General features: G+C 53.2%; 6 protein-coding genes across 9 annotated transcripts; 2 read left to right on the top strand and 4 right to left on the bottom strand.

Annotated features, from left to right (window-relative positions):
- Positions 1-314: 314 nt before the first annotated feature.
- On the bottom strand, positions 315-3585 carry pwwp2a (PWWP domain containing 2A). Its single transcript, XM_049741945.2, has 2 exons — positions 2715-3585; positions 315-2460 (listed from the first exon to the last, which is right to left on the bottom strand). Exons 1-2 carry the CDS (start codon positions 3551-3553, stop codon positions 804-806), a joined length of 2496 nt encoding a protein of 831 aa, XP_049597902.1. The 5' UTR covers positions 3554-3585; the 3' UTR covers positions 315-803.
- A 564-nt stretch (positions 3586-4149) lies between these two features.
- Positions 4150-7660, bottom strand: oatx (organic anion transporter X). Of its 2 annotated transcripts, none has more exons than XM_049741953.2 (15): positions 7508-7660; positions 7313-7374; positions 6801-6962; positions 6660-6733; positions 6469-6598; positions 6277-6380; positions 6028-6182; positions 5760-5928; positions 5566-5689; positions 5346-5461; positions 5214-5268; positions 4990-5149; positions 4813-4921; positions 4643-4721; positions 4150-4581 (listed from the first exon to the last, which is right to left on the bottom strand). In XM_049741953.2, the coding sequence occupies exons 2-15, from the start codon at positions 7337-7339 to the stop codon at positions 4342-4344; spliced, it is 1704 nt and encodes a 567-aa protein (XP_049597910.1). In that variant the 5' UTR covers positions 7340-7374; positions 7508-7660; the 3' UTR covers positions 4150-4341. The 2 variants fall into 2 exon arrangements, with proteins under 2 accessions (XP_049597910.1, XP_049597911.1); XM_049741954.1 differs by having other exon boundaries at positions 7518-7607.
- A 694-nt stretch (positions 7661-8354) lies between these two features.
- Positions 8355-15312, bottom strand: LOC125981882 (AP-2 complex subunit beta). Of its 2 annotated transcripts, XM_049741940.1 has the most exons (22): positions 15162-15312; positions 14345-14399; positions 14129-14234; positions 13906-14041; positions 13587-13832; positions 13262-13452; positions 12954-13175; positions 12766-12886; positions 12600-12695; positions 12373-12488; positions 12133-12298; positions 11961-12059; positions 11624-11883; positions 11354-11561; positions 11027-11068; positions 10524-10679; positions 10299-10444; positions 10098-10227; positions 9949-10033; positions 9776-9862; positions 9144-9298; positions 8355-9008 (listed from the first exon to the last, which is right to left on the bottom strand). In XM_049741940.1, the coding sequence occupies exons 2-22, from the start codon at positions 14379-14381 to the stop codon at positions 8934-8936; spliced, it is 2880 nt and encodes a 959-aa protein (XP_049597897.1). In that variant the 5' UTR covers positions 14382-14399; positions 15162-15312; the 3' UTR covers positions 8355-8933. The 2 variants fall into 2 exon arrangements, with proteins under 2 accessions (XP_049597897.1, XP_049597898.1); XM_049741941.1 differs by lacking the exon at positions 11027-11068.
- Positions 15196-21992, bottom strand: LOC125981892 (organic cation/carnitine transporter 2-like). Of its 2 annotated transcripts, XM_049741951.2 has the most exons (12): positions 21940-21992; positions 21423-21486; positions 18154-18606; positions 17967-18070; positions 17745-17899; positions 17504-17675; positions 17321-17447; positions 16688-16782; positions 16417-16631; positions 16173-16355; positions 15969-16104; positions 15196-15900 (listed from the first exon to the last, which is right to left on the bottom strand). In XM_049741951.2, the coding sequence occupies exons 2-12, from the start codon at positions 21444-21446 to the stop codon at positions 15825-15827; spliced, it is 1740 nt and encodes a 579-aa protein (XP_049597908.1). In that variant the 5' UTR covers positions 21447-21486; positions 21940-21992; the 3' UTR covers positions 15196-15824. The 2 variants fall into 2 exon arrangements, with proteins under 2 accessions (XP_049597908.1, XP_049597909.1); XM_049741952.2 differs by lacking the exon at positions 21940-21992 and having other exon boundaries at positions 18154-18603.
- Positions 18556-21838, top strand: LOC125981889 (solute carrier family 22 member 4-like). The gene is made up of 10 exons (XM_049741949.1): positions 18556-19537; positions 19599-19702; positions 20013-20167; positions 20229-20400; positions 20463-20589; positions 20695-20783; positions 20856-21070; positions 21132-21314; positions 21377-21512; positions 21580-21838. Exons 1-10 carry the CDS (start codon positions 19016-19018, stop codon positions 21665-21667), a joined length of 1791 nt encoding a protein of 596 aa, XP_049597906.1. The 5' UTR covers positions 18556-19015; the 3' UTR covers positions 21668-21838.
- On the top strand, positions 21935-25488 carry LOC125981894 (solute carrier family 22 member 4-like). The gene is made up of 10 exons (XM_049741956.2): positions 21935-22633; positions 22713-22816; positions 22885-23039; positions 23324-23495; positions 23554-23680; positions 23795-23895; positions 24003-24217; positions 24305-24487; positions 24553-24688; positions 24768-25488. The coding sequence occupies exons 1-10, from the start codon at positions 22226-22228 to the stop codon at positions 24841-24843; spliced, it is 1677 nt and encodes a 558-aa protein (XP_049597913.1). The 5' UTR covers positions 21935-22225; the 3' UTR covers positions 24844-25488.
- The last annotated feature ends 2 nt before the right edge of the window (positions 25489-25490 follow it).

Genomic DNA, 25490 nt, shown 5'->3' with positions numbered 1-25490 from the left:
TCATCACTGTCTTGCTAATAATGCCGTTTGTTTAACTCCAGCACAAAAATGTCAAACAGTGGCCGAGCTGTCGGACAAGTGGCTTTCCGTGACCTAGGGCCCAGTTAGTTGACCCGAACAACAACGATGGTCCAGTCGTGCGCGTTTGTGTCTTAAATTTAGTCCGTGTGCCAACGTGGTAGTATTTTCCCACTCTGCTCGCTTCAAAACACTCTGTTTGCAGGTAACAAAAGCCGAGAACCGAAAAAAAAAAAAAAAAGCGTCGAGTCGCGCAGGCGCAGCAGTGGCGGCAGAAGAAAAAAAGCTCAAATGACCACAATTCAAAAGGAAGTTTTATTTAAGATTTGGAACATCAGAGAAAGGTGGGGGGGGGAAAAAAACATTTCCACAAACTCGTTTTTGTTCAGAATTGCTAATCTGCAAACAGATGGAATTTTTTTCCCCAAAATGGAGCAAGAGACAAACAGAGAGGGAAAATACACCATTTGTCATCATCATGGGAAGAGAGGGGGGGAGAGGGGAGGGGGTGTCCTGGCAAACTGGCTCAGAGTGGGAATGACAACTCCAACCCCATGACCTCAGTTTGGAGAACGGTTTCACAGCTTCTATTAGTTCTTTGTCTCCGTCACAGCATGAAAAAAACAAAGCCCGAACAAACAAACCATAAAATGCACGCGTCCCCAAAAATCTTCAACCTCGCTCGCTCGCTCAGAACAGCGATTCCCAACAACAGAGCGCTGGCTGGCACGATCGCACGTGACATCCTGCAGCAAAGGGGGCGGGAGCGGCGTCCCGTTCTACTGCTACGTCTCAAACTGCGTGAGCAGCGCACGCACTTCGGGCGTCAGCTGCTTGGCGGCGCTGGCGGCCTCGGAGATGGCGCGACGGTACGGGCCCTTCCGCTTCCTGTCGAAGCGCGACTGGAAGCTCTCCAGGAAGGGGGACAGCTGCGAGAGCGGCAGGAAGGAGGTGGTGGGCGAGCCGAACCAAGACACGCGCGCCTCTTGCCGCGCCGCCAACACGGCATTGGCCCGCCGAGCCACCGTGATGCCCAGCACCCGCGCCGGCCACCAGGGGAACCCGTAGATTTTGGCCCACACGATGTCGCCCACGCACACGGTGCGCCCGTCGGGCAGCAGACATTTGGACACCGACTTGGAGAAAACAGACGACGAAGTTGTCGTCGTCGTCGACGACGAGGAAGAGGAGGACGAGGTGGAAGACTTGCGATGCCGTTTCAGTTCACCTCCTTCCTCGTCGCCGACCAGCGCCTCGGCGGAAGCCGGGCAGGGGGGCACTAAGGAAACCGGGTCTACGGTCTCCGAGACGTTGTGGTGCGGGGGGTGGGAAGGAGGCGGAGGTGGAGCCTCCTTGGCCTCCGTAGCAGCATAAATAGAAGCGGGCGGCGTGGGACTGGGGGCGAGGCGCGGTGAGGGCGGCGCGGGCTCGTGTGCGGGAAGCTTGGGGCTAGAGGCGGCTGAGCGAGTGTGTTTGGGAGGCGAGGAAGAGGAGGAAGAGGAGAAGGAGGAAGAGGAGGGTGTGGCCTGAGGGTCGTCGGTACGATACCTTTGGGGTTTGAGGCGCATTCGAGGCGGCAGCGCAGTGTGCGAGGCGGGGCCCACCAGGGTGGTGCTAAGGTGCTGCAGGCGGCGGGTGAAGTGGACCTTCTGGTTCTGGTTGTGGTTTTGCAAGGCGGCGGCGCGCGTCAAGGCTTTGCCCCCGCCGCCTCCGGCCTCTCTGTCCTGGTTCTCCCCAAGCGGCAGAGGCGGCGGTGACGGCTGCGAGTTCCGCGCCAGCTTCTTGAGAACCTGGCGAGTTTTGGAGCGATCCGCTGGGGTGCCTTTGGGGAGAACCTTCTTAGAGTTAAGCTTCAGACGCATGGACGAGGACGAGGACACAGCCCGCAGGACACGAGGCGAGGACGCAGAAGCGGCAGCGGACACTCGGATCCCCGATGGGGCGCGTCTGTCGCTGCGACTGCCCTTGTCGTCACTCCTTAGTCGCTTGACTTCAGCCGAGACGGGCCCTTCCGCCGCTTTCCGTCGCCGCGACACCTCTTCGCCTCTCAGGTCTACGGTGCCCGGCCGACGGCCGGCCGCCACCACCACGCCTTTGCACTTGTCGCACAGCACCTGGCGGGGGCGCAGCTTGATGGCGTTCATAATTGAGGTTGGTTCCTCGCAGCGGTAGCGCCGCTTGGGCCTCTTGATCTTCCGGGGCAGCGGCTGAGGTAACGCCTGGTTGTAAGTGTCCCTGATGAACAGCGGGGGCGGGTACGGCGCCCCCTCCTGGAACAGTGGGGGCGGCTTGGAGCTCCATGGGCAAGGTGTCGCATCATCATCCGTGGCCACTTCCTGCTTGGGGGACACGGGAGCCTCCGCAGGGATGGCGTCCCTCTGAGGTCGACTCTGGTCTTCCCGCCGGGGAAAGGGCGTAATGGGAATTCCGTATGGTCCGAACCTGTGCAAAGGGAAGGAGAACCTTAGAGACTCAAATGTGACAACCTATCCAAATAAAACACCTTCAAGACACAAACTCAACATGTAAAGTGGTTCACTAAGCTCTTGGCCCATTTTGAATTGTCAAATAAAGAAGACGACGGGTTGTGTGAATGGACTCACAGATATGAATGGCAGAAAAGTAGAAGGCTGGTGGCCAAATCTCACAAAGTTATTTCATGTTGTTTGTCAAGAAATAATCCACCTTTGTCGTACCTTTTGGAAATGTCCATGAGAACGCCGGAGAAGAGCTTCTCGCCCACTCGGAACGACACAACCAGCGCGTCATCGATGACGTGGTCCAAGGAGACCCGAACCTCGGAGCCGAGGCTGAGGCTCAGGTCCTGCACGCAGCCGCCGTGCCGCGTCGCGCACGACACGGTTTCAGCCCCCGACGAGACTTCGGAAGGCTTGACATCCGGTGTCAGGTCCATGCAACACGGGCCCCTTTCCTCAGAATCCGGATTCGCGTCCGCGGTACCGACCAATCCGGCGTCTTGGCTAGCAACGGGCTTCTGCTCGGGTTGGACAGAAGCCGGGTAGCCTCGGTCCTGGTCCGCGGCGTTCGTGGTCGGTTCCGCCGGTTCCGCTAGCGAAAGGCCGGCCTCGGCGCCGGGCGGGTGACGGGGGGCCGGGAAGGAGTGCAGGAAGACGGCGGAGGAGGAGGGCTTGGGCTGCGCGAGGATGCTACAGTAGGCCGCCTGCGCCGAGTCACTCCATGACGCTTCCCCGAGACTGAAGCTGGCGCTCCGGTTGTGGACGAGCGCGTCGCCAGCGGCGACCTCACCTTGGACTTTTCCCGCCGCGGGGTCCAGCTCCGGCTCCAGCCTGACATGGCGGCGCTCCTCCCCGTCGCCACCGTCTCCCAAGCGAGCGCTAAACAACTCCGCGGCCAGCTCGGGCGACACGGCTGGCTCGGGTTCAGGCGCTCCTTCGGGCTCCGGGGAGTCTAAAATGCGCCCCTGGCCGCTCAAGCTCGGTTCCAGTGAGCCGTTGTCGGTGGTCGCTGCCGTCCGAATCGCCGCAGCTCCTGGCTCGGTGGCCACGGCCGCCATTTTCTTCCGCTGTGCTAGCGAGCGCGCGTCACCCCGCCCCCTTGTGCTAAGGGTCAGAGTATTGGAGCTCTGCAATTGGCCATCACGGCTGTCGGTCAAATGAAAGCCCGGAGGACATGCGGTCCGATTGGTCGGAGACGCGGAAGCGCAATGACGTCACCAGGATGCTCGTCTTTACGCTAAACAAAACATCGGCCAGCATCCATCCTATGAACGACAAAAAGTCACTTGACGCAAGGAGGCGTTCACAATATACAGTCGGACACATAAAAAAACATCTTTTCATTCCTCACGAAATCACATCAGAAATGAAAATAAGAAAAGAACGGAGGGCTATTGATAATTATTCATGATTCTATTCTATCTTCACTCGGGTGAAACATATCGTGTTTCTCCCGACAATGACATCCATGACATTGGATTTTATGTGTTCAATTATCGACTCGCGTGTAGATCTATTGTTAAACTTTAACCCGTACATCCCATTATGAAAGCTAACAATGACTACTTAATTTATTCATATTTAACTTATTTGACATGTTCATTCTTTTGAAACAGACAAGATGATGACGACAGAACAGTTGAAAACAAAACAGTCTCTTTCATCATTACCATTTATATTTCTCGTATCTGTATCAGACGGCACATTAATTGGATCAATCGATGCTTATTTTCATATAAATGAAAGACACGGGTTACAATTGTAAATCAACACATCATATGATTACTACATAACAAATAAAAGATGGATCAAACGATCACATCGGTGAATAAGTGGCCATAATAGGTCAAAGGGCATTGAGACCGCTTCCTTCAACTTCTTTCACTTGTTTTAAAGACAGCTCCACTTGCTCGTCTTCTGACGAACCTTCCTTCTGGCCGGCGTGCCTTTTTCCAGACCATCTCTCCTCCACATCCTGGATCGTATCCGGCAGCGGAGCATTGAGCGTTTCCGGCAGCAAGCAAGCGAAGCCCGAAGCTAGCACGGCCGCACCCCCGTACACCACGCTGGGCAGCGCGGGGAAAACCTGGAGGGGGTGCCAAATGGTATTAATTGCAAAGAAAGCACTTCTAATAATATGGCTTTACCTCATCCAAGATGAGTACGGCGGGGGCCGCCATGCTGCCCACTCTGGCCATCGTGGACACCAGACCCATTCCGGTTTGCCTGCCAGGTTCCACGTCAAAGTGTCGTCGGTAGTAACGTAGCCAAGCGCAATACGACCAATAGTTTGAGTGTACATTTTGAGAAATCATACCTGATGATGGTTGGGTAAAGTTCTCCAGTGTACAAGTAAACGGTAGTAAAGGACGCCGAGGTGAAGGCCTTACCGAGACACGCCAACGTGGTTCTGACCACCTGCATGTCTGACAGAGGAATACAAACTGTGTCCACAAACCGCACAAGCGGATTTTTGTTTTTGAGTGTGCGATACCCGTCGGGACTAAGGTGTTGGCGAAGATGAAGAGGGCGGACATGAGGAGGCACAAGGCCTGAGTCACCCTCCTCCCGAGGAAAGTGAGCATGGCCAGAGCCACAAACTTGGAGGGAAAATCCACGGCTCCAAAGATGAGCTGCATCACGTAGATACTCACCTGCACCGAGGAGCGGGAGCCCTTAGCTTAGCATGTGGCGCAGCCAAAATATTAGCACGCTCACCCCAAACTTCTGTAGGTCCATCGCCAAACCGTAGTACGCAAAGCTGGTGGAGAACCTGTGGAAGGAACACGGGTGGAAATCATGAGAATGGCTGCTGGTGGTGGTGGCGGGTGGGAGTAAGTTGTTCCTCACCAGACGGCGATGAGGCCAACAGAGATGCGTCTCATGCCGGGCGTCCTCAGCAGGTCGTAGGCGGTCAGCGTCTTGCGATGGCACTCCATCTCTTTGCTCATGTGGGAGTGAAGCACCTGCAGGTCACACGTCAAGCAAGCTTCCGTTGTGGCACGCCAAGGAATTTCAAGTTGGGCCAGCAAGTGGTTGGGTTTCATTAGTAGATGCGCGACAGGACAACCTCCAGCGTCAGCTTTTCCGTCATTTTGGGTTTTCCGTTGATGAGAGCCACTCTGCGGAGGGTCTTCAAGGCGTCCTGGGATCGACCCCGAAGGACCAGCCATCGCGGTGACTCTGCCAACCACCTGTGAGCAGGCTTTTCATCAGAGGGCCGTTTTGGAGGCGAGCGACACCGTGGCGACGGCGAGCACCGACCAGCTGAAGGCAAAGGAGAGGAAGTGGGGAGCGCACACCACCAACTGCAGCTTCCTCCAGTCCCTGAGCCAATAAGCCAAACCAGCCAAGAGCATCTGACCAAAGGTGAAGTAGAAGGAGGTGAGCGTTCCTGCCAGAGTCCGGGTTTTGGTCGGGATCCATTCCACCTCTGACGACAAACGAGAAGAGCGTCGGCGCAGTTGATCAAGGCCACGCGCTCGCTCGCTCGCCCGCCGAGAACCTCAAAGTAAAAACGTAAAGGTGATACTCAGGGAGACGGAGTTGAGGATGATGCCTGACACCGCCATGCCGCTCAGGAAGCGGAACATGCAGTAGATGGAGTAAGACTGCGACAGGACGCAGCAGGAGCCCAGGACGCCCAGCTGCAGGTACGACCAAATCAGGATAGAGCGCCGCCCGAACCTGAGATAAAAACATAATCATCTTTTTTGTCCCCTTTTGCAATGCCCGGTAGCGTCCACCAGAGGGAAGCACCTGCAGAAGCAAAGAGGCTCACCTGTCGGACAGGCCGCCGTAGACGACGGCGCCCGCTAAAACGCCACCCATGTACACCGTCTGGATCATCTGCTTGAGGGGACGCCGCGTACACACCAAATCCCACTGAAGACACACAATCCATTCCGGATGGTTTGCTGCTGCTGCTGGATGTCGACAACTTCCTGCCGGATGGCGTAAACGTCCCACTCACCTCGGAAACGGTGGTGGCTCGGAACTCCGAGGACTCGTAAGTCCAGCCGTCCGCGCAGCTTTCGGTGGGCAGGTGACTGACGTTAACCGAGTTGTTGGCGGTTAGCAACTCCCACTGCGGCGTCACGTATCTGAAAGCAAGCTAACGTCACCCACGTGCCACTAGCCCACGTAAGTAGGCGGCCCAGAAACCTCCTGCAGCGATCCAGCCGCGTTCCAGAGGCGTCCATTGGGATGAAGGCCTTCAAAACATCTTCCTGGTCCACCTAAAGCACGTGGCGTGGCGTCAATGGCACGGTGAGCGGTCGTGCGAGATGCCAACTGATCACCTACCTGCTGCGTGAGGTTCCAGAGGCTATGATTGGTGGACACGCTGCAGTGATGGCCGGGGGTCCCTGAGACAAAGTTGTTCAGGAGGTTCTGACTCGCCATCAGCAGGCCCGGGAAACTGATGAGGGTCACGTGGAGCCACTGGTAGCGCCCAAAACCGCCCATCTGAGCGGTGGCACACAGGAGTGGACTGAAATATTCCGCTCCAGCCAGAACTTTCTACGGCATCATTGGGACTGCTCGTTTGGCCAATCACACGCTCAATGTACAGACAACCAATGGACCGGTCGTTCGCCCATAGCAGGGCACGTGGACAAGCTTGACACCGGTCGCTCGTCAAAAGGGACAAAACTGGTCTGGTGGGACCTGCTCCAAAATGGACCGGTCGCCAGATGGGTTTTTGAGACGCCGCCGACTTGAAACGAATCGGACACATCACCGCACGCGGCACGGCGGCACTCTCCTCTCCACTCCACACTTGCAGCCGGTTCTCCCAACGCTTTCACATCACTCACCTCATCCAGCAGCTCACTGAAGCCCATCCTGAAGATGACGTTCTTCTCACCTTCAAATCAACCTGTCAGAAAAACACCCAAGCCACTGAAAGTTGTCATGACGGGTTTTTTTTTTGGTTGTTTTTTCCCCGGCAGTCTGCTGAGTCGCCTTAAAGGCTTAAAAGTGCACAAGAGGATTTCCGAACGTTTGCTTACTGTACAGTACCGGGTCCCGACGGCCAGACCACGGCGAGAAGTCCTCCTCCGGGGTGTGCAGACTTTGACATGTCACTTGGCTCTCGATGAAACCCCCTTGCCCTCCCCAAGCACACACACACACCCCTCCGACCCCCACCTCATTGCGGTGTCTGTTAATGTTCATGCGAGACTTGCTGGTAATAACTTGAGCGACACGAAGACGAGTCATTGTGAACAGGCATAACTCCAAAAACTGCTGGTCATTACAATTTCCAACTCTAAACTCCGGCAATCCGAATTTGCGTCTGAACCGGGAAAACTTCCCAACTTGATTTTATTGACTCGTATCGACTCGTTCATTCACGGTTTATTCGCCGGACCAGGGAAGGCCGAAACATTGGTGCAGAATTTGATGTTCATGTATCGATCGTCTTGGTTAAAAAATATACAGGAAGATGACCTTGAAAAAATAATGTCAATTGCAATATGGATTCCATTCGATTCTTTTTCTAAACGTTTCTTTCTGCCCTCAGTGAACGCGAGCTGCATCAATGTTAGCGCAAGGCGTCTTTTCTTGGAATTCCCCCCTGGGGCGGGATTCCTAACAAACAAATTGGCGGGTGAGCGACGGTCACGAGGTCGCCAGCTGAACGCAGCGTCGGACGGACAGCGGTTCTTCTTTAGGGCGTCCGACACGTGTCGGCAGGGTTGAACATTGACGGCCAGCGTTTGCACAATCGCTCGGACAATCATTGATAACGCTAGCTGGCCTTAAAAAGTTTAAGGTCACTTATTCACCCAAAAAAAAAAAAAAGTTGGTGTCTGGAAAAAGAGCTCTTTGTAGTTTACTAGACGCACAAAAGCATTTTAGTGCTTGACACTTTATTAAGATCATTTGTGGCGCAACAATAAAGATGTGCATGACAGACAAAATACGCAGGAAAAATCTGATCTGGAGAAAGTCTACGACAAGGACGTTTACGTATTCCCACCGACACAAACGATACTCTCACAGGGACGTTTCTATGAGGAGATGCTTCAATCTATTTCAATTTGAAGGCCAATAGTTTGTTCAGTTACAACAAGCACCAAAAAGCGCCGGCAGGCCGCCGTGGGTCAGATTATTTCCAGCTAGACTTACAAAAACAAGGAGGAAAAAAAGTGAATGCTTGGTCCTGGAAGTTGGGGGGGGGAGCTGGAGTGTTACAAAACGTTGAGTGTTTAAAATGTGCGAGTTGATCTATACATGAAGACATTTACGGATGGAATGCATTTTCACAGTCCAATCGTTTCTCAGCAGAGAAACAAACTGTTACGTTGTGTGTGTGTGTGTGTGTCAGAGCCGTGATCACAATGACATTTACCCTTTTTAATCTAGCGGGAGGGAAATGGATGACTGGCCACCATTTTGAGCAGGAAGGCGAGGGCGAAGCCAGCCGGCCGCTCAGTTCTTCAGCACGGCGTCGTAAGTCTGGTACACGTACTGAGACACCTCGGGGGCCCGACACTTGAGGGACAGCTGTGGGATCGGCCGGGGTCACTCATATGTGCGTGTAGAAAAAGTCCACACACCCCTCCCTCGTTCAATTGCAAACAGTCGAGATTTAAGCAGGGGTGTGTAGACTTTTGTTTTTAGAGACACAAAACGGCGTACCGTGTAGTTGGGGTTGCCTGGCTGGATGCGCAGTTCGGCCAGGATCCAGATTCCGTTGGTGAGTTTCAGGGACTGGTAGAGCATGTCCTGACCTTCCACGTTACGCTTGGCGATGGTGTAGATGTTGTTGTTCTGCAGCTTGCCCGACACCGTGTCTGAAAGTTTAGAGTCAGGTGGGAAAAATAAATAACGTGGCAACTTTGACACTAGTGGAAGCCAAAAGTTGCTCTGCCACCGGGTACCTCAGTTTAGCTAGCAACACACACACACATGCTAAAACTGGAGGCTAACACAAACGTTGCATCTAGGAGGAAAAGGACGGCTAATTAACAGCGACTCGAGGGAGCTCTCAACGAACGAACCGGGCAACTAGCACGGGCGGCCAGCGATTCCGAAAACGTATGCAACCGTGAGTTGACTGATGGTCAAAAGAAGTGGATGGCTCCCTCCGGCCAAGTGTCCTACAAGACAAGCAAGTGGGTGGACAAAAACAACAAGTTGAGGTCGTTGAAGGACGAGTCTGCTTTTGGGGGGCGTGACGGACGGGGCCTGGCCCTTCTCACACTCCGCGCGTTAGTTCGTTCTTTCTTTCTGCACACTGGCTTTGACTTTGGGCTGTTTGCAGGACCTACCCGCGTTCAGGTGGCACTCCTTTATCTGGTACTGCAGCTCATTTTCATTGGGGATATCTTTCCAGGTGGCAAGGAACACCTGGCGCTCTGAGAAGACACAAGAGGCACACTTGACAACTTTGGCCAAATTGCGTGGGGAACCAAAGGCACCCATGAAGGTCAAAGCAACAAACCCATTTTTCCATCTTCCACAAAGAATATGTTGAGAGGGATGAGGACGCTGTAGTAGAAGACATCAATGTTGTTCTTCACAGCCACCTGCGCCAAAGCAGAAAATTGCTTCAGAAACCGACATGTCTGTCGCTCGGACGCGTTTGCGCACCTGGAGATTGTTCAGCGGGTCCATCTTCATCACCGGCCCGATGGTGTTGATGGGCAAAGAGACGTCCATGCCCTGGCTGGGCATCAGCGGAGTGTGAATGGGCAGCGGGCTGGTGGGGATCATCCCGAAGCTGCAGGGAGAGCACAAGGACGCCTTGAAACGTACACCGGGATGGGGCGGGGCGGTTCAGTTCTACTCCACCTGTTTTTGTTAAACTGGATGGCAAAGTCGGTCATGTGCTGCAGGGCCTTGTTGGTGAAGGTCATGTCCATGTACATGTGGCCCTGGCGGCGAGAGAAGGTTCCGGAAATCTCCAGTCCCTTGGCTTTAACCGCGGGCAGCCACACCTTGCAAAAGAGGTGCGATCGGTCCAAACGCCATTGGATTTATGCAGCAAAAAAAAAACAAATCGCTTTTCGCACTCACGGCTTTCGGGGCCACGTGGCCTCCGGATGCGATGGCCATGCCCGTGGAGAGCTCAAACAAGTCGTTGAGGCCGCTGCCGGTGACGGCCGGAGGCGCTGGAGTGGGCGACGGCGCAAAAGTGCTCGGGACGGACGACGGGATGAAGTTCTGACCCACCTGAAGCAACGACAACGCCGCCGCCCAAGTTGAAGCGGGCGGGCGAATCGGCTCAGGTTAAACACGCCGCCGGCGACTAAAGTGCTACCAAGCTGAGAAGAAGCACGCGAGAAGCAGCTGGTGCAACTGTATATGCAAGAAGAGCGAGGCAGAGGCCGCCCGGCATGTTTTGGCCCGCAAAAGACGGACGTTTGCGACGCAGCGAATGGCCTCATTAAAGACCAGGCCAGACACAAGTCGGACGGGCCAAAACGTGCCGAGCCGAAATCGATCAGACGACGGATAGGGAGGCCCTTTTGAGACCAAGCATGCAGCGCAGCAGCCAAACAGAAGCGGCTTGCACTTACAGCTGGACTTCCCCCAACACCTCCGCCCAGGTCTCCTCCCAGCTACGGGACAAAGAGAAAGACAAAAAGAGAGAGAGAGAGAGAGAGGAGCCCCCCCTCACCCCCAAACAAAAAGAATCCAAACAAGACAGACAGAGCACACACAGAGACAAGACAGAGAGTTTTCTTAGCAACCGCAAGCCATCAAGAGGATCACTCAATTCTGGAAAATACATTCTGCACCAACGTCATTAAGAAATATCTAGACTGCCACATTTTGTGGATGCTAAGTATCTATTATGAGTTGAGGAGCTTGGCATGTTGAACACCTTGGTGGTAGAAGCTCACCAAGCTGTCGAGTCCGCCACCCAGGAGGTCCACGGCACCCATCTGCATGGAGGAAACCTGGGGCACGTTGACCGGAGGGCCAAGGTCCAGGTTGAGCAGGTCACCCAGCAGGTCGCCCTGGCTCGGGATGACGTGCGGTTGATCCACAGAGGATGCCGCCGCCGACGCCGCGGGCCCGCCGCTCAGCGGACTCTCGCCCGTGTCGATGCTGCCAGAGCGAGGACAATTTGCAATCTGGCGCTCGTGCCAGGAGGTGGAGGGGCTGGCTACCTGCTGTGCTGGACCGGAAGGTGTTTGCGGTGGATCCCGTGGCTGCCTTCCACGAAGGCGCTGGGCGGTTTGTGATAGACGGACGCCAGAGAGCCGATGTGGCAGATGAGCTCGTCCAGCAGCGTGGGCTCGATCAGATCAGTCTCCTCGGAGATGAGGGGCTTCTCCGACAGCACCACCTCCTTGGCCGTCACCGGGTCCGTGGACAGCAGGCGCCAGTAGATGTAGCCTCTGTCGCGTAGGTCCGGGTTGTCGGAGTCCTGCGGAAGACGGAGCGAGTTCAGGGGGGAGGGCGGGAGGTCGCCGCAGAGAAGCCAGCCATTTTAGCAAATTTCACCTGAGTGGCCAGGCTGAGGACCTGCTGCACCAACTCTTGAGTCTCGGACGGCTTTTTCAGGAAGAGCTTGACGATGGCGGTCAGCAGGGTGAGCTGCACCTGCGCGGCCACACGCGAACCTCGTTCACGCCCACACCAACACAAATAAAAAGGCTTTGGCTTCAGAGCGAACCTGAGTGCTCTCGTCGTGGAAGCCCTCCAGGAAGCTTTCCAGCAGCTCGTCGGCGTTGTCGATCCTCTCGGCGTACTCGCCCACGATCCAGATCATGGCGGCGCGGGCGTCCGGCTCGTCCAGAGAGTCCAGATTCTCGCACAGGGTGGCGATGATGCTCTCGTACCTACAACGGGAGCGTGATCGCTAAGCGGCGTCCGCGGTGCCGAGGGTGGCCGTCGGACGGAGGCAGCCGCATACTTGTTGGGGTACTTGCGGAAAATGTCCCTTATGACCACGATGGCCTCCTGCACCACGTAGTTGACTTTGGTCTGGATGAGGTCCAGCAGGGTGCTCACGCAGCGCTCTGCCGATTGCTAGATTTGCAAAAAAGAAAGTAAGGCGGAGCAAAAGTATGAGTGACTCTCCCAAACGGAAGCTCTCGGCCACCATTTGGGGAAAGAAGCGACGTCTCCATCGAGTCCTACCTCCACTTTGATGGCACAGCGGCCAATGGCGCGCACGGCCTTGCGCACAAAGTCGACGTCCACCTCGGTGGCGTACTCCTTCAACTCGGCCAGCACCTGCGAAGCAGCAAACGTGAAGAGCGAAAGTGGCGGTGGCTTTTGTCGCTTTCAAGGCAGACATGCGGACCTGGGCGATGTTGGCCTGAGAAGCCAAACGGATCATGATATCCAGTTTCTCCAGCTTCACGTAAATGGGGTCGTTGTATTTGACAAAGAAGACTTTGATTTCCTGCTTGAGGATCTCAGGCCTGCAGACAAAACACAAGACTTGAGTGTGAAAAAGTAGTGCTGCCGCCGCCGTTTGAACCCAAGCACCTTTTCTGGACGATGAGGTTGATGTTCCTCAGAGCCACGTACTGAACCTCGGGCTCGCCGGACAGCAAGGTGACGAGGGGCGGCGAAAGCTTCTTCAGCAGCGTGTTGTAGTAGTCCGAGTCTTTTGGCAGCAGCTCCAGGAACTTCATCAGTACCTTGACGGCAGACAGGACCACCGCGGAGTTGGCGTGGGACAGCCGTGGAGTGACGCGCTCGCAAATACTTTGAAGACAGGCAAAGAAAAACAACAGTCAGCTTAGCTCCATCCCATTATTTGTCGAAAATGGAAAAAAGACAAAAGCGGTTACCTCTGCGCCTCTCGCTCGTCCTTGGGGTTGTAGTTGGACAGGCAGTCCAGGATGAAGATCTGGCCCCACTCGGTGCACTCGTTGAGGGCCGTCAGCAGCTTGTTGATGTTCTGGGGGTTGAGGTCCAGCAGGTTGCTGTTGGGGTGAGACTCGCTGATCTCAGACAGTGCGGCCACCGCGTTGGCGACAACCTGGAGAGAGAGAGAGAGAGAGAGAGAGAGAGAGAGAGAGAGAGAGAGAGAGAGAGAGAGAGAGAGAGCGAGAGGCTCGGCGGTTTCTCCAACAAATGCTGATGGACGGACAAGAAACAAACGCGCATTCCCACCATGGGATTAGAGTCGGCGATGAGATCCCTCAGCGAGTCCAAGAAGCCCTGATCCTCCACCATCTGGGCGTTGATGTCGTGAAGCTTGGCCACGCACACCGCCGCCGTTTTCCTCACGTACGGGTCCTCGTCCTTCAGGCACTTCCTCAGCGGCTCGCAAAGGTACTCGGTGATCTTGTCCACTCGGATGCAGCCCATGGTGCGGACTGCCAGGGCCCGGATGAGGGGGTTGGGGTCCTCGCAGTCCTGGGGGGGACGGCGGGGCAACCGTGAGACGGCCCGAGCCGAGCGGAAAGGCACGGCGACGGGGTGAGCTTGCCTTGACGAAGCTGTTGACAGCCATGATGGCCATGTCGGGCTGGCTCTTGGCGTAGTTCATCAAGTAGAGGTACACCAACTTCTTCAGCTCCAGGTTGTCCGTCTGCATGCAGTTGACCACATCCGGGAACAAAGAGCTGCAAAGACACTCGCTGGCTCAGCTCACAACGTGGAGCTGCAAGCTTTTGTTTTGTCGCCGACTGCTTTGACGGACCGAGCGTTACCTGACATCCTTGCCCACGGTCATGGCGGCGATGACCTTCTTGACAGCCTCCTTTCGCTTCTCCTTCTTTTCGTTGTTCAGCTCGGCCTTCAGCTCAAAAATCTCCCCTGTAAAACGAAATGGCTTTGGAATCCGCTTGCTGGCAGAGTGAATAAAATGTTTTGCATGACGCAGAAGACTGACTGCTGGCGTTTGCTTCTCCCACATTTGTCCTCACCTTTTTTGTTTGTCGTGAAATACTTGGAGTCCGTCATGATTGTGGTTCTTGGCGTCTGGAGAACAACAGAACATTCAACAACACAAGCAAAAGCTGCTGTCATAATAATACCCATGTGAAATTAAATCGTCTGGGTGTCCCCAAACTTTTGAACGATTAGGGTTACATACACTATGTTTGATTTTTACAGGAATCTGTATTTACACTTTTCATAGGTTTTACTGTTTTGTCCTTAAAGTACCTCAACCTTTGCCACTTTTTCAACGAAATTACTTCTACTTAAGTACATTGTGCGAATACTTTAGCCATATTTGCAGAATTTTGGACAGCTCTTCTTTTCCATCTTATTTGGTGTACCTAATGAATTGACCGGACACGTCTCGTTCCGCCCTATCGACGAAACATCTTCAAGTTTGTCACAACAAATAACATTTGGTTTGTCGTTAATATGTTATATCAACTAATAGTGCACATATGGATGTCATAAGGTTTGTTTTAACCTCGGTAGTGGCGCTCTACAAGATGCTCGCTAATGCTAGCGGGCTAGCTCGCTAGCTAGCATGTATGCTAACCGCGGCTTCTCTCGAGTGACAATGCTTAGAGAAACGAACAACTACATCATGACATTTTTTAATTTATATCACCGGTGTCATTCACAATGTATTCGAATATTCACCAAAACAGTAAAGACAAAACAGTCGGCCCAGTTTCCGGTTGATTGACAGCTAGCTTGGTCGTCACTATGTTCACGGACGAAAACTAAATAAAAATCACACGCAACTATAATGTTGTATGCATCGTGATACAATTTACTTACAAAGATGTGTTAAAGAATAGGTGGAATCTTTGAGAAGGTGCAGGACGAAGGCTGGTCCCTTTGCCCAGTCGGCGGAAGATGGAGAATCTGCAATGGGGGAGACGCTCAACCAGAAGGCGCAAGGGTACCACTCCGCCCCCACCTATCAGATCACACAACTGCTATTGTATTTATTTATTTATTCTTTATTAATTGCATAAAGCATTCTCTTGTTTTGTATTATCCTCTCTTTTATGTACCCGCTCTGGGGTATTGAGACTGCTAGACACTGATCAATAAAGTATCCATGCATCCATTCATGACCGCTAGAGGTCGCCACAGCTCGTTTTGGACGCGCAATGAAGGTCAAAGGTGGAATATATGGTAATCTTCTATTTTTGTTCTATATTTTCAAATGTGACTCCAGTTTAGCAGGAGTGGTTGTTTCCCTGCGCAACCAGCCCAATAAACAGCACCTTATAATTATTATTAATTTTTTACTGAGTCACTGCTTTTCTTTTGTCCCCACACAGTTGGCATCCACAGTATTTTGCTCTATGTGACATGTATCTTTTATTTCTACATAGAATAAAAAAGATCATTTAAATTGTCATTCAATCAAATAAAATCACAAATCCGTTACAGAATAATTGGAATGATTTCTACAAGCAATATTCTATGGGTTCACTGGACATCCACGGACTGCCTTTGGCTCTCTTCTTTGGTGCTTGTGGGTTTGTAGACTTCCTTTCGGCAGCACCTAGAGGAGAAAGAGAGTTATAGCAATTGAGCGCAAACGCTGATATCGGTTTCCCGGCGACGGCTCACCCGGGAAAGGGCTGCGTTTCAGCGATGGTTTCCGGCAAGGGTATTTCGTAGGTCTCGGGGAGCAGCAGGCTGAGTAACGCCGCCGCTATGATCAGGACGCCCATCAGGATGTATGGCAGCGACACCCAATAGCTTCCTGCGCCACAAAAGAGTGAGAGAACGTGCGTCTGGAGAACTTTGGCTGTTGGGTGTGTGCGTTCTTACTCAGGTAGATGATGTAGGGTGCGAGGATGCTGCCTATCCTGGAGGCCATGGAGCAGGAGCCCATGCCCATGTTCCTCAGCACGGTTGGGTAGAGCTCCGCCGTGTAAGCGTAGATGTGGGCGAACGCTGCCGTCAAGCTGAACTTGCCCAACATCTCCAGAGTCATCGCCAGCCAGTGCGTATCTGCCGGGCGTTTGGATGGTTTGCTTTCAATGCCGGATGCCGGAAGCGGGCGGTCCCCTACCCGCCGGAACCAGCTGGATGACCAGGAGGAAGAATCCCGAAGAGGCGAGACAAGCGGCTAAGGTGAGTCGACGCGGACAGCGGCGGAACATGAGCCAGGTGAGGAGGTAGGCGGGGATCTCCACGGCCCCCGACAGGAAACAGTTGAGGTAGGCGTTGCCGTGCAGGTTGGACGTGTTGAGCGACAGCGTCAGGTAGCCCATGGCGATGGTGTTCCTGCCAAAGGAGATTGATTAGCGACAGAGCTCACAAGGATTCCATGGGATACTCACCAGACAAACCACAGGAGAACAGACATCCAGCGGACGTTAGGAGAGCGCAGCATGTCGCAGATGTTGTACTTCTTCATCTCCGAGTCACCTTCTTTCTACACGACAAATGAAAGCTCAGTTTATTAAAAACATCTAGTTAGCTAGCTGCTAGCTAACTTCCCTTGCTCTCACTCCATTTGATTTCTTCAGCTCTCTCGATATACATTTTATTGTCTTAAGAGAAACTACTGGAATAAAACTACCAGTTTCAAGCAAAAGTCATTTTTTGCTTTGGAGCGCAGGTGCCACACACTGAAATTGGGCTTAGGGTCAAAACATGTCGGGGTGAGAGAGTGTACATTTTGGCAAACATTCCAGTTCCAGCAGGTCCTCTGTTCCCCGCTGACTTCCGCATCGGAGCGCACACACACACACATACACACACGTGTGTCAATTATTGTCGGGAGTTGGACATTGAGCAGTGAACCAGATAGAGGGCAAGAAAATAAAAATGTTCTTAGAAGAGCAAAAACATCTCCAGATATGCTGGCTTAATGATTGATTGTAGTGTGCTGAATGAATTTAAGATCTCGATTATTTGAGGACTCGTTTCCTCTTCCTGCCCTTTTTCAGCATTGCAAGACACCATCTAACCTGCAAAGTGGTGAAGATTTTGGCCGGCGCCTCCATTTTGCTCCTCTTGGCGACAAGTCGGACGATAGCCTCGGCCTCGGCGATCCTTCCTTGAGATAGCAACCAGCGAGGCGATTCGGGGATGGCCCTGCACGGTGTTGACATTAGCGGGCATCCGGGCAGAAGATCTCAAAAGCACCTTACCACCAGAGAGTTAAAAGGAGGAACCCGGGCGTGGTGATGCCCAGCAGCAAGGTCCTCCAGTCTCGCAGGAAGTAAGCGTGAAGCGGTAGCAGCACGTAGCCCAAGGCGAAGAATATGTTCGAGGCCGCCGTGGTGAAGAAGAGCCGCAATCGAGGACTGAGCAGCTCGGCTCCTGGAAGAGCAAAAACAAAAATCCTTTTTCCCGCCCTCCAAAAAATGCCGACCAAAAAAATGGTTATACCAAGAACAAAAGCAGCCAGGTAGTTGGAGACGGCGGACATGCCGGCGAGGAACTGGAGGACGCAGAAAGCTGTCCAGGAGGGCATGAAGACCTGCAGAAAAGCGCTCAGGGTCTGGCTCGCCAGGGTGACAAACAGTACCTTCTTCCTGCCAAACCTGCCGAGCATCCATCCATCCATCAATCAGGATCTACAAACACATCCTCGCCGTTGTGCTTATCAACCTGTCAGAGAACTGTCCAGACAAGAAGGATCCCACCAGACAGCCGAAATAGTAGAGCGAAAACGTCAGCGGCTTCTTCCATCCCTGTCCGCACACCAAGTCCCACTGCACACAAAAAGTTGGCTGCTTCAAAACAAAATGGCCGTCATATTTACTTCTCAGCGGAAACTCGTTTGGAAAGGCCAAACCTCAGTCACGATGGTGGAGCGGTAGATGCTGCGGTCGTACTCCCAACCGTCCAGGCAGCCCTCTCGGGGCACGGCGCTCAGGTTGACGTGGGAGGGCAGCCAGCCCGCCTCCGAGTAAGCCCGCAGAGCCTCCAACTGGTAGCGGGAGCACTCGGCGGGTCGGCCGTCCTCATACAGGGGGATGCTGGCGTCACGCCACTCCTCCGTCAGGTTGACCGCCGGAACCAAGCAGCGGTGGGCCGGCGTGTCGCCCGCAAAAACCAGCACCAAACTAGCGTAGCCGTTGGGGATCATGGTGATGCAGAGGAGCAGGGCCAGGCCACATTGGAAAGGCCCCCAGTCCCCTAGGAACGCCGTGGCGCCTTCGTAGTCCATCCTGCTCTCCATCCTGCGTGGCGATTCTGATTTTGGACTGGTCCGCTCAAGTGAAACCAGCGCCACCCTCACGCTCTGCTGCACAAACACACACACACCGCACAACATTAACTCAAGACCACGTTCAACCCGTGGATGTTTATTGACGGATTGAGATTGAAAGTGTGCGTTAGGAGAAAAGCCATAAAAAAGTTCCACGTTAACAATTAAGCGTAAATTCTCCTCCACTGCCCGGCGTGAACTTAAAGCGAAGTTCTTTTGAAAGCAGCTACTTAGCACCGTTTAGAGTACAAGCACGTGCAAGAGAATTTAAAAGTGTGGAATGTTGTTTGGAGCAAACTACTGCTGTGGCGGCGATGGCGGTGGGGGTGGGGGGGGGGTCGTGCAGATGGACCGGGCCATTTTTGAAAGCGTTTGATCAAATCCCAGGAAATCAAATGAGCCGGTCGAGGGGACAGGGTGTCAGGATAAATCAGTTTTCCCTTCTATGAGTCCTGATTGCCGTTGCCAGATGAGAGCAGGGGGGAGGGGGGAGGGGGAGGAGGCTTCAGCGGCCCACCCAAGGTTCCGCTCAGCGATTGAGAGTCGCCACAGCACACGGCAGCAGCGTCGCTTCACCATGGGCGACTATAACCGAGACACGGCCTTCCTGGGTCAAACCGGACCTCACTTCAGCGTGACTTTCATCCTCCTCAACACCATTTTTATCTCCACCGGATTCAACGGGCTCTACATCGTTTTTGTCGGCGCCGCCCCCGAGCACCGCTGCCTCGTGCCGGAGGTCAACCTGACGGCGGAGTGGCGGGACGCCATCATTCCCGTCAGCGAGGAGGACGGACGGCCGGTACGCAGCCGCTGTCGGCGTTACAAGCTGGACTTGGTGCGCAACCTGTCGACGGAGGGCTACGCTCCCGGGACGGACGTGGACCTCGCGGGCCTGGAGCTGGAGGGCTGTTTGGACGGGTGGAGCTACAGCAGAGACGTCTACCTGGCCAACATCGTCACAGAGGTCGGCATGGTTGTCACGTGACGACAGTGAGGGCAGGAAGTGACATGGCGTGTCTTTACAGTGGGACTTGGTCTGCGACAACCAGTGGAAAGTTCCTTTTGCGTCGTCGTCTTTGTTCGTAGGATACCTGGTGGGCTCGCTGATCTCAGGCCAGCTTTCTGACAGGTACTGCAACCTCAGTGAGGGATACAAATGAAGATATTGGGGAGGAACTGTTCCACAAAACAGCGCCCTCTACTGTTAGACACTTGCCATAACATTTGTTTTGCAATAAGATCATGGATGGATGGATGGATGGATGGATGGATGGATGGATGGATGGATGGATGGATGGATGGATGGATGGATGGATGGATGGATGGATGGATGGATGGATGGATGGATGGATGGATGGTGCTAACTTTGATTACGTTTTCTCAGATCAAAGGATTCGAAGAAACGCTTGCTAAGGTCGGTCTCGTTATTCCCTCTTTAGGTACGGAAGAAAGAAGATCGTTTTCGTCTCTTTGGGCGCTCAGTGCATCTCGGTCCTGTTGCAGTCTTTCTCCCAGTCGTGGAGGATGTTCTGCATCATGTTCCTGTTTGTCGGAGCTTCCCAGGTTTCCATCTACATCTCCGCGTTCGTACTCGGTAGGGTCTCGTCTGTCTCGCCTCGTGTCTGCCGCAGAGTGGGCATCTCTTTTTGGGTCAGGAACGGAGCTGTTGAGCAAGACGCTTCGGGTGATCTTCACGACGCTCGGGGCGTTCCTCTTCTACGGCATCGGCTACATGATTCTTCCGTGGATCGCGTACGGCATCAGGGAGTGGAGAACCCTCCTTGCTGTTCTGTCCGCTACCTCCGTGGTCTACATCCCTCTGTGGTGGTACGCTAGGCGAGGTGAGTCGGTTGAGGAGCATCTGGGACTTCAAACGTGTGTGCTCGCAGGTTCATCCCAGAGTCTCCCAGGTGGTTGATCACTCAGGGAAGAGTGGCAGAAGCCGAAGCCGTCGTCAGAGACGCCGCCCGCAAGAATAAAGTGGAGGCACCGCTTGTTATCTTCAGAGGAGCCCAGGTGGAGTTCCGCGTAAAGTCGTTTTCATGCTAGGTTACGGGAGGGAGAGCGGCGAGGGTCAAATTCAGCTTTTCCGTCGGTTGATGGATGTGGTTGCATCTCCAGTCCCTGCCTCCGAGCAAGACGTACACCATGCTGGACGTCTTGAGATCCAGGAACATGAGATGCGTCACGCTGATGTGTCTGGTTCTCTGGTGAGCCCGATCCCGACGGACGAGTCTGCGCTTTGACGCTCCGTCTGAATCTCACGTGGTCTCGTCAAGCAGGATGGCCATCAACGTGGGCTACTTCGGTTTATCCCTCAACACCTCCAACCTCAGCGGGGACCCTTTCCTGAACTGCTTCCTGTCAGCGACCACCGAGGTACCCGCTTACGTCGCGTCCACCTGGCTCCTGAAGAGATGTCCGAGGAGAGCTCTCCTGTCCGTCTTTCTCCTTATCGGCGGAGGAGTCCTGCTGCTCATCCAGTTCATCCCGGCGAGTAAGTTCCAACAATCACCATGGGCGAGTTCCTCAGAGCTATGACTCGACGTTCCTCTCAGACCTCAAGGATGTAGCCTTAGCTCTGGAAATGACGGGCAAGTTTGGCTTCACCGTGGCCTTCGGCATCGTCTACATCTACACGGCCGAGCTCTACCCCACCGTGCTGAGGAACCTGGGCATGGGAATATGCTCGTCGGCGGCTCGCGTGGGAAGCATCACGGCTCCCTACGTCATCTATTTAGGCACGTCCGTCCGTCTCTTCTTTTACCCGCCCGCCTCGTCTAGCGTTTTCTACTCGCGGCAGGCACTTACAACAAAGCCCTGCCGTACATTCTCATGGGAAGCCTCACCGTCGGCTCCTGCGTGGTCAACATCTTCCTCCCGGAGACGTTGAACAGAGACCTTCCGGAAACTCTGGAACAGATGCAGGAATGGCAAGGGTGAGGCCGACTAGCTCCATATTTACAAGGAAAGATCAATAGATAGACTCTTTTGGTTTCTCTCCAGGTGGTGCTGTGGAACCAAAACCAAAAACTATCCAGAAAGCCAAGCGAGCGAGCGGACACCGGGGAAAACACAACAAAGTCAAAAGTGACCTGCGAAGTCTTCGCAACGATTCACTTTTGGTGTGTGCTGATGGTTGCCGATGGACATTTGGATCATTATTTTGTAGAACTTTCCATTTGTGTTTGATGTCAAAACACATGGATACCTCACCAGTCTTTAGAATGACTTGAAATGTAAATAAAGCCAAATATCAACTGCTTTTTATTTTACTCATCGACTTGTGGCCAAAACACGGTACTGCACACGTCCTCTGATAGTGCTGTTATCTCCGACAGGGCAAAGCAGAAGATCTCAGCTTACCCTTTCAAAGGGTCCCACCAGACATCCAAAGCACCATCTACTCCAAACAGCCACGTGGCTTCTTATCCCAAGCGACTTTTCGGAGTGGCCGAATCGTCGTCAGGAGCAAGAAAGCAATTTATAACGCTCGTTCAAGAACTTGTTAACCATTAACACGTTCTCCAAGGCCAATTGTCTGGGAGAAAATAAGAAGTGCCGACTCGACAGTTACTATGTCACCACTCCTGACAGAACAGACGAAGCTCTCGCTTTTTTTCCCACCATTTGTTTCGCGGCACGTCAGACGATGGGTGAGCCTAAACTGCGAGACTACGATAGCGTCACGTCCTTTTTGGGACCGTGGGGAAGCTTCCAGCGTCGGATTTTCTTCGCCTTGGCTATCAGTATCTACCCCAACGGGTTCATCGGTATCTACATCGTATTTGTCGCCGACACGCCGTCCCACCACTGTTACGTTCCCGAGGACGCCAACATCAGCCAGGCGTGGAGGAACGTGACCATCCCGACGGAGACGGTGGATGGCATGGCTAGGCTCAGCTCTTGCACCAGGCTCAACTTGGAGATGGTTAAGAACTACTCTCAGAACGGCTCCGTGCCGGACGTGGAGGTGGACGTGGCTGGGATTCCTTTAGAAGCCTGCAGAGATGGCTGGACGTATAGCCGAGACATCTATGAGTCGACCATTGCCACCGAGGTCAGCCAAAAAAGCTTCACTCGTTTGTAGTTTCAGCAAGATTCTTTTTGGTTTTGACAAACGTGTCCACCTTCTTCAGTGGGATCTGGTTTGCGAGAACGCACACAAAATCCCTTTGTCCACCTCCATCCACTACCTGGGCGTGCTGGTGGGAGCGTTTCTTTCGGGCCAGTTGTCGGACAGGTGGGCAGCAAAAATCTTTGGAGCCACCCATGCATTAAAAAACAAGTATCTGTGCTTCCTATCAACAGATACGGAAGGAAGCCAGCGCTGTTCACCATGATGGTCCTCCAGACAGTGGGCATAACGGCGCAGATCTTCTCAAACAGTTGGGAGATCTTCACATTCATCTACTTCCTGGTCGGTGCCGGCGGGTTCTCCAATTACATCATCGCCTTTGTGCTGGGTATGAGACTTTTAAATGGGAGTTATTTTTGTCTTCAGTTGCTGGACGTCTTCATACAAAGCTTCTGGCATTCTGGGGGGCGAGGGGGGGGAGGGGGCTCATGCATATGCAGAGTGAGGCTTCCGTTGCCATAACATCCAAGCTAAGGCATTGTAGTTAGCTAAAGCTAAGTTTTAGAGCTAGCAGATCTAGACTTGTACTTTATTTGAAATCAACAAACAAGGAACAAATCTAACAAATGGCTTTGCTAATATTAGCCCCGTTTTTACACGCTTTGTCTTCAGGAACAGAAATTCTGAGCCCAAAAGCCCGCGTGGTCTTCTGCTCCCTGGGAGTTTTCATGAGCTCGGCCATAGGCTACATGCTCATGCCACCCGTGGCATACTTCCTGCGCTCCTGGCGGATGCTGCTGATCCCCATGGCCGCCTGCGGACTGATCTACATCCCCCTGTGGTGGTAAGGGTTAGGGTTAGGGTTAGCATCATTCCGCTGCTAGCTAACAGCCTTCGTACAGGTTCATACCCGAGTCGCCACGCTGGCTGCTCTCCCAGGGTCGAGTGGCGGAGGCTGAGAGCATCTTGATGGACGCTGCTAGGATGAATAAAATTGCCCCGCCCAAGGCCATTTTCACAGAGGCTGAGGTAAGCGTCTCAAAAGTAAAGTTCACGTAGAAAGGTCGTTTTAGCATGAGCTTTAAATTGGAGCTGGCAAATTTCTGTAAAAACAATCGTAACGGGATTGACTTTTTGTTCCAGATTGAAGATGCAATGCTGTTGAAAGACAAGAAATACAACATTGGCTCCATCTTACGCAACTGCAACATATTCACCATCAACCTGTTGTGTTCAATTCTGTGGTAAGTGAAAACCCATTTCAAGTCCACGCCGGTCGCAAATCACCGTCCTCGTGACACATTGACAAAATCATAAGATTGACTCGTTCGGACTTACATGACTCCTGCAGGTTCGTCATCACCATCAGCTACTACGCGTTGATCCTCAACACGTCCAATCTTCACGGAGACCCGTACCTCAACTGCTTCCTGTCGGCGGTGACGGAGGTCCCCGCCTACCTGATCGCTTTGTTACTCCTGCACTTTTGCTACCGCCGCCTATGCCAGTCGTCCACGCTAATGATGGGCGGAGTCATGATCCTGTGCGTGCACCTCATTCCCATAGGTAACGTGAGTCTTCCGTACTTTGCGAGACGCATTTAGCAAGTTCAACCATCGTTGCTGACGAGACGCCTGGTCGCCCTGGGCTCAGATCTTCCGTGGGTGGCCGTGCTGCTGGAGATGCTGGGCAAATTCGGCGTGACGGCAGCCTTCTGCGTCGTGTACGCCGTCACGTCCGAGCTCTTCCCCACCGTCATCAGGAACACGGCCATGGGCTGCTGCTCCATGGCGGCGAGAGTGGGGACCATCATCTCGCCCTTCATCATCTACCTCGGTACGTCCAACATCTCGCTCAATGATGAGAGCAAATGAAACAAATGAACGTTTCGAATACGCTAGGTCAATATTACAAGGCGCTGCCATACATCCTGATGGGAGCTTTGGCCATTTGTGGAGCCTTCATCTCTCTCCTGCTGCCGGAGTCGTTTGGGAAGCCTTTGCCGGAGACCCTAACACAGATGCAGTCCATATACAGGTCAGTCGTGCTGGACGTGCAAATCGAAACCAAAATATTTGTCAACTATTTTATTTTTGCCTTTTCACAATTTCCACAGACGAAAAGGTCCAGAGAAAAAAGAAGCGGAGGACGTTGACGCATGGACTTGTCAGAGTAAAGAATCCAAGTTGTAGTCAGGGGCGGACTTTTTTTTGGTTTGGATTTGTCGTCCCACTTCAGGACAAAGTGTGATTACGTGTTGCCTCAGTTTTACGACCAAATGGCAATCATTTAACCAAACTCCTTATCAAGTATTTGGCTCGTGCGCCGCTTGGATCATGAAAATGCTTTTCAGTGACGCTGATGTGGTGATGTTTCTTATTATAGATTTTGTATTATGTCGGAATGTATTCATGATCAAAAAATGGATAGTCATTTTTGTCCAGCACGCTGCACTGTCATCTTTACTGGCTCTGTATCAAGATGCATGGAAATCTTTTGCAAAGACGAGAAGCCATCACGTGTGGCTTCTCCATACTTGCGTCCTACTGTGGAGCTGGACAACGTGGGCAATGCTCCTTCATCACCTTTACCACAAGCTCCGGCCTCGTGACCCTAAGTTGCGCTGTGCTCACCCTGGCGCTCGGATTTCCGGAGAACCTGAACGTGTTCTGAAGTCTAGTCGCAAAAGTACGGAAGAGGATTAGGGTCAGTAAAGGAAAAAAAAATGGGGGTGACAGGATTCACCTTTTTATTCTTCACTGGCCCGAATCTGCTTTCGTAGATTTTCCTAGGCGCTTACACTTCTATCAAGTCACTTTTTCAATGCTTACTTTAGTTT

This window comes from Syngnathus scovelli, chromosome 15 (assembly GCF_024217435.2).
Source record: "Syngnathus scovelli strain Florida chromosome 15, RoL_Ssco_1.2, whole genome shotgun sequence".
NCBI lineage: Eukaryota > Metazoa > Chordata > Actinopteri > Syngnathiformes > Syngnathidae > Syngnathus > Syngnathus scovelli.
The sequence above is the reverse complement of the archived record's forward strand: the minus strand, read 5'-3'. Positions and strand labels throughout refer to the sequence as shown.

Bases quoted from the DNA above. Each gene is read 5' to 3' on its own strand.
- pwwp2a (XM_049741945.2), bottom strand. From the start codon at position 3,553: ATGGCGGCCGTGGCCACCGAGCCAGGAGCTGCGGCGATTCGGACGGCA. The intron at 2,461-2,714 runs GTACGACAAAGG...CCCTTTGCACAG, and splicing joins CTCATGGACATTTCCAAAAG to GTTCGGACCATACGGAATTC.
- oatx (XM_049741953.2), bottom strand. From the start codon at position 7,339: ATGGGCTTCAGTGAGCTGCTGGATGAG. The intron at 6,963-7,312 runs GTGAGTGATGTG...GCCACCGCTCAG, and splicing joins TCAGTGAGCTGCTGGATGAG to ATGGGCGGTTTTGGGCGCTA. The intron at 6,599-6,659 runs GTTTCTGGGCCG...GCTTGCTTTCAG, and splicing joins CGGCTGGATCGCTGCAGGAG to ATACGTGACGCCGCAGTGGG.
- LOC125981882 (XM_049741940.1), bottom strand. From the start codon at position 14,381: ATGACGGACTCCAAGTATTTCACGACAAACAAAAAAG. The intron at 13,453-13,586 runs GTGGGAATGCGC...CTCTCTCTCCAG, and splicing joins TCGCCGACTCTAATCCCATG to GTTGTCGCCAACGCGGTGGC. The intron at 11,562-11,623 runs GTAGCCAGCCCC...TCGCTCTGGCAG, and splicing joins CTTCCGGTCCAGCACAGCAG to CATCGACACGGGCGAGAGTC.
- LOC125981889 (XM_049741949.1), top strand. From the start codon at position 19,016: ATGAGTCCTGATTGCCGTTGCCAGATGAGAGCAGGGGGGAGGGGGGAG. The intron at 19,703-20,012 runs GTACTGCAACCT...TTCCCTCTTTAG, and splicing joins TCAGGCCAGCTTTCTGACAG to GTACGGAAGAAAGAAGATCG. The intron at 21,071-21,131 runs GTAAGTTCCAAC...CGTTCCTCTCAG, and splicing joins CATCCAGTTCATCCCGGCGA to ACCTCAAGGATGTAGCCTTA.
- LOC125981892 (XM_049741951.2), bottom strand. From the start codon at position 21,446: ATGTTGACCACGCAGGAGCCGACG. The intron at 16,783-17,320 runs GTTAGATGGTGT...TTTGTCGTGTAG, and splicing joins AAATCTTCACCACTTTGCAG to AAAGAAGGTGACTCGGAGAT. The intron at 16,632-16,687 runs GTGAGTATCCCA...CTCCTTTGGCAG, and splicing joins GTTCTCCTGTGGTTTGTCTG to GAACACCATCGCCATGGGCT.
- LOC125981894 (XM_049741956.2), top strand. From the start codon at position 22,226: ATGGGTGAGCCTAAACTGCGAGACTACGATAGCGTCACGTCCTTTTTG. The intron at 23,496-23,553 runs GTAAGGGTTAGG...GCCTTCGTACAG, and splicing joins ATCTACATCCCCCTGTGGTG to GTTCATACCCGAGTCGCCAC. The intron at 23,896-24,002 runs GTAAGTGAAAAC...TGACTCCTGCAG, and splicing joins CTGTTGTGTTCAATTCTGTG to GTTCGTCATCACCATCAGCT.